Genomic DNA, 4,892 nt, shown 5'->3' on the forward strand with positions numbered 1-4,892 from the left:
GCCACTATGTTGATGCCCGGTGCCTCCTGTCGTTCTCCTGTGTCAAGTTGACACTGTCAACACGACCCGACATTAGCTGGAAAGATGCGACCCAGACGTACACTTGACCCTAGAGCCAAGATGGCTACGAACTTACGAACTAGTAGCGCTCAATGCTCAAAATCAATAGTACAGAATGTACCCTATACTTACACCCTTGTATGCAAGTACAAGGAGAAAGTCTGTATCCATTTACAGGAAGGTGACGCTCTATGCCGCACAGACTGATGGAGCATCAATAGCGTGTAGCCGGCGAGCTCAGAGCTATTTGGACTGCTTTGTAGGCATTTATTAACCCGATATCAGATAGCCCGAACTTATTCTGTAAATCTTCGGTCCGAGACTTCATAATAGTGTCCACTATTTTTTGACTATCTAGACCGAGCGTACCCAGCAAAGCCGCCACACCGGCAACCGTAGGAGTCGACATCGATGTACCAGTCATAAAATCATACTGCCCGTCTGGCATAGTTGAATAAATAGCACTACCGGGTGCGGCAACCTTCGTAACAGAACCAGCATTCGAGAAAGAGGCGAGCCAGATAGTCTTGGTTGGATCGGAGGTACTGGCGGCCACACAGACCATTGACGTTTCTTCAGCGTAGGAGCACGGATACACCGGTGCATCATCCAAATTGACCTCCTCGTTTCCAGCCCCAAAAAAGGCCAAATGCCCAGCAGCAGCGGCGTTCTTGTATGCGGTCTCAAAAATCTCACTCCTATTAGGCCATCGGTAGGAATGAGAGGAGAATGCTGCACCCTTTTCAATCGCGAAGTCGAGGGCTCTCAGTGAATCACTCTGATAGCCAATCCCGGACGCATTAATGAACTTGAGTATCATCAGCTTGACTTTTGGCGCAGACCCATCTATATTTGTCACCCCTGCGATGCCAATGCAATTGTTAGTCTGAGCTGCAGCGATACCAGCACAGTGAGTACCGTGACCATGGTCATCAGTTACATTAGTATTGTTGAATAGGAAGTTGTAGCCGATATTATTGTGATGATTCCTCCAGAACTGAGTGACCAGATCAGGATGAGTCATGTCAACACCAGTGTCGATGATAGCCAACACAACATCCTTCAGCTCCCGTCCGGCTGAGCGAACCGCTTCAAAAGCAGCGCCTAAATTGATAACCTCGAGGTTACGCTGGCATGAAGAACCTGGGTCGTTTGTGCCGAGAGCAGGATTGCCACCAGTGCACGAGGTCCTGTCCGTGGTGAAAGTCGGATGCAGAGAGACCGTCGAGTCGGGATCGCAATCGAAGTCGATGCTCAACATATGTTCTGCTTTCCTCAAGTAGTTCAGAATTTGATTTTGACCAGCCGGACAACTGGAGTCTATAATTTGTACCCCCAATGCCTTCAAGTCATAGACCATATCATCTTGTGCGAAGCATCGTTCACAATCAAGATCATCTTGACTGAGAGATTGTACCGTTCCGTCAGAGGCCGCGAGAGCCTGTGCCATCATTCTTGGCACATGACGAATGTCGAGTGGGACTCCACGGTGAGATATCCTTAGCAGCGTGCGACTACCAGTGCTCACACCAAAGCTGATAGTGATGCCGAAGAGAGTCCAGAAGAGGGTAGAGCACTTTGACATGGAGCTGTTATGTGCAGAAAAGACGAAGCTATGGCAGCTCTTGGGTTCAGTATCTCTGCCCTCAAATGGAATTGACACTGGTTATAGCGAAGTTTTTTAATTCTGTATACCCTTCGTTTCACGCGCGCCCGGCACGTGAAAACGCAGACGCAGACGCACATTTGCGCATGCGTGACATTTTCACACGCAGGCCCAAGTTCTGGTGTAGATCCGCTACACATCTTATGTTGCGTTGAACAGTGAAGAACATAAGAAGGGCAGAATCTTTTCAGTGCAGGGAGAGTGTCTATTCAAGCTTTGTCCAACCTAAAGTCAGACGATTGACAAGCTGTCTTCATACCCCTACTCCACCAGTTCAAATTTAGAGTTCTTTAACATTGTTAGAATCAACAAAGATAGAAACTAGCTAGACAAGTGTACGAGAGATAAGAACTGAAAATGAGATGAGCAACAAAGCGATCAAATGGAGCGGCATAATCGAATAGGTTGTGGGCGGCAACGAGCGCACGTAACGTCACCAATGGCGTCACGTCACCCGGAGTGACGAGAACATACCGTGGATCGGAATGTTAGGAGACAGAGAGTCCCCTTGCCTGGACTGGCTGCAACCTCCGAACTGGCACTCAACCCTTTATTTGTCAAATCTAGAGCGGCGACTTCTTGTCATTCTAAACGATTCAACGCTCCCAGAATAGGCGCTTCGGCACCATCGACAGGAACTTCCTTCAAGGAAGTACGAAAGGCCAATCCAGGGTATAGGACTGCAGATGAGCTGTATTGTTAATTTCCGAAGTAAGAGCAGGCGCTCGACCTTGCTGGTAATCTCGCTACCATGGCTCCCACCGTGTTCAAGAAGCCTCCAAGTTCCACGAAGCCTCGGATCTCGTACTGGTTGTGTAATACTCAGAACACAAGACAAAGTGTTGTAGCTTATAGCAACAGACTAAACGGACAGCACAGATAAACAGCGCATAGCTAATGATCAATGAGAACGAAAGTAGACAACAAATTGTTGACAATGTCAACAATTGTGTCAACCATCACAGCTTGTCAGCCGCAAATAGACTAACCAGCATTGCGTAGACCTTACGCACCTCAGCGCAGGACTTATCAATATAACTGACAATGAAGTACAGTGATATTATGAATTACAGTAATTGACTGTACTTCATAGAGCCTAGCTTTGTTCTCAGCTCCATCAATAGAGTCTCTTTTTTGTGAAAGTCGACAACAAAACCTGCAGAATAGCCGTCCACTTATGACTAGATTTCTGTCAAAGTTTGGGATGCTCAACCACGAGAATGTATCGTCTCACCGAATATAGCTTCTGAAGTTGTCATCATTATGTTTGGTCGCACAGTGGCGATTACTTTTGAAACGGTTGCGTATTCTTACAGGGAAATTTACTTATGAAAGTCGGTAAGAGAAGTAAATAAACTGAAGGGAACGTATGTCTTTTTGTATGGTACTTGTACCTCAATCGATGCCGCAAGTGTAAAACCTTAGCTCAGTTTCAAACTGACAGTGAATGACGTGTGGGCTATGTGAAGTGAAGGAATGTCACGTGTCGTCGTTCATTCAGCTCCCATAATATCTCTTCATTCGAGTCCAATGAAATTCTTCAACACCTTCGTATCGGTCACCAGTGTTCTACCGCTCATTGTCGAGGCCAACAAGAACACTCTTTTCGAGTACTTAATGTGCGAGCAAAACCCTGAAGAGGGCGGTTTTGTCAAGAGACAATTTGAGGACGAGATCCTGTGTTGGAGTAAAACAACTGAACTCGGTCGACAGGTGATTTCGAAAGTCATCATGTTTATAACCTAATTTGTATCTCATTCAGATGCACCTCATATCTGGCTTCGAGTCTATGATTCAAGAGCGTCCCTCTATAGAATCTTACGCTGTTCAAAGGGTCAAAGGCAGTTTTATGCATACAACCCGACCCAGCACCTTTACCCTTAAGAACAGTTTTACTTATCGTGAACACCTTTGGCCCACCGGACCCCACACGCTCACGCAAGATAGAGAGAGGGATTTAGTGAAGGTCGTTCTAGTTGACGAGAATCCACCATCTGAACTAAGCCTTGATCTCACTCGAGTTCAACCACTTTTGCCTGAAGACAAGTCGGTTCGGAATGTATCGTTATATGGTGATACTGATAAAACAATTAAAGTCCTACTGAGAGACCCACGTGAAGGAGATAAGAAGGTCTTCCTCTTGGCTAGAGAAAGATCACATGGTTCGACACACCATGTAGAACTGGAGGTTGATGGTTATCTATTGACCAGCCCTGTTGGCAACTTTAAAGGAACCTTCTACATCTTGAGAATTGAAGAGAGGGAATATGTTATCCTACTAGCACAGTTTTCGGATAGAGGCGAGAAGCGTATTAAACTTTTTTGAGTGCAATAGACATAATCTAATCTATCTATTCATGTGATGATGTTATTGAGTATGTTCAAGTAGTCTTCATTCATATATTCCATGTGAATTCCCTGTGATGTGATATTGCTGAAGATGTTCTTGTGTCGGCAAGTGGGAGTCAACTTAACCTCCTTCGTATCTTCCATACGAGAACATAAGATACTCAACTTAACAACTTTCACACAAAATAGTTCAGGTCATTCATGGAACTGGTTTCCCCAAGGGTGTCGTGAATAACACAAATTGACAATTTGTGTTGTGAGCAATTTGAAATTGTTCACATAAGGGTTTTTCTCAAAGTTATAGTGCCGACATATCTTTCACCTCAATCTACCCCGACGTGAAAATTCACGTGAAGTGCATGCGGTTCTTTTATACAGATATGTACTGTAGTGATTTCTCATCGAACTCAGCAAATATTTGTATGTATTTGGTGTGTATTGAAGTTCTTATGAGCTTGCTGCATACAGATATGGTCAGCTCGAGATACCATCAGCGCCTGCGGTGAGCGTCAAAATGATGGTCACGATATCGCTAACCTTCAAGACCCAACAAGTGTCATCAGGCTTCGCCTATCCCTGGCTTCCAAAGTCGAGAGCCCAATTAACTAGCGTCTACTGGGGATGAGCAGCATAGTGAGGTAGGTCCTGGCCTCATACTATCAATTTGAGGATGAAAATTGGGCCAATCAGATGGAATTGAGTGTTATGGCTGCAAAAAGAGGGAGAGGCTCAACTACCTCTTTCATGATGGGTAGGTTGCCCTAAGGATGCAAAAGAGCTAAAATAGGAAGCATTCCAAAGAAGGCGGGTATGTGTG

The 4,892-nt window shown here is 45.4% G+C and overlaps 2 protein-coding genes across 2 annotated transcripts in view; both read right to left on the bottom strand.

Annotated features, from left to right (window-relative positions):
* The window catches only part of Pmar_PMAR018161 (hypothetical protein), a gene marked incomplete at both ends in the record, with an annotated part of 394 nt that extends 163 nt beyond the window's left edge, over positions 1 to 231 (bottom strand). Inside the window, 2 exons of the mRNA XM_002784781.1 lie at positions 1 to 37; positions 189 to 231. Coding sequence (XP_002784827.1) covers positions 1 to 37; positions 189 to 231 — 80 coding nt within the window. The remainder of the gene's footprint in view (positions 38 to 188) is intronic.
* A 43-nt stretch (positions 232 to 274) lies between these two features.
* Pmar_PMAR018162 (Major intracellular serine protease precursor, putative) lies at positions 275 to 1,513 on the bottom strand (the record flags this gene model as incomplete). The annotated part of the gene is made up of 1 exon (XM_002784782.1): positions 275 to 1,513. One exon carries the CDS (start codon positions 1,511 to 1,513, stop codon positions 275 to 277), a length of 1,239 nt encoding a protein of 412 aa, XP_002784828.1.
* Between the last annotated feature and the right edge of the window lie 3,379 nt (positions 1,514 to 4,892).

The sequence above is a fragment of the Perkinsus marinus genome (assembly GCF_000006405.1).
Source record: "Perkinsus marinus ATCC 50983 genomic scaffold scf_1104296934592, whole genome shotgun sequence".
Taxonomy (NCBI): domain Eukaryota; phylum Perkinsozoa; order Perkinsida; family Perkinsidae; genus Perkinsus; species Perkinsus marinus.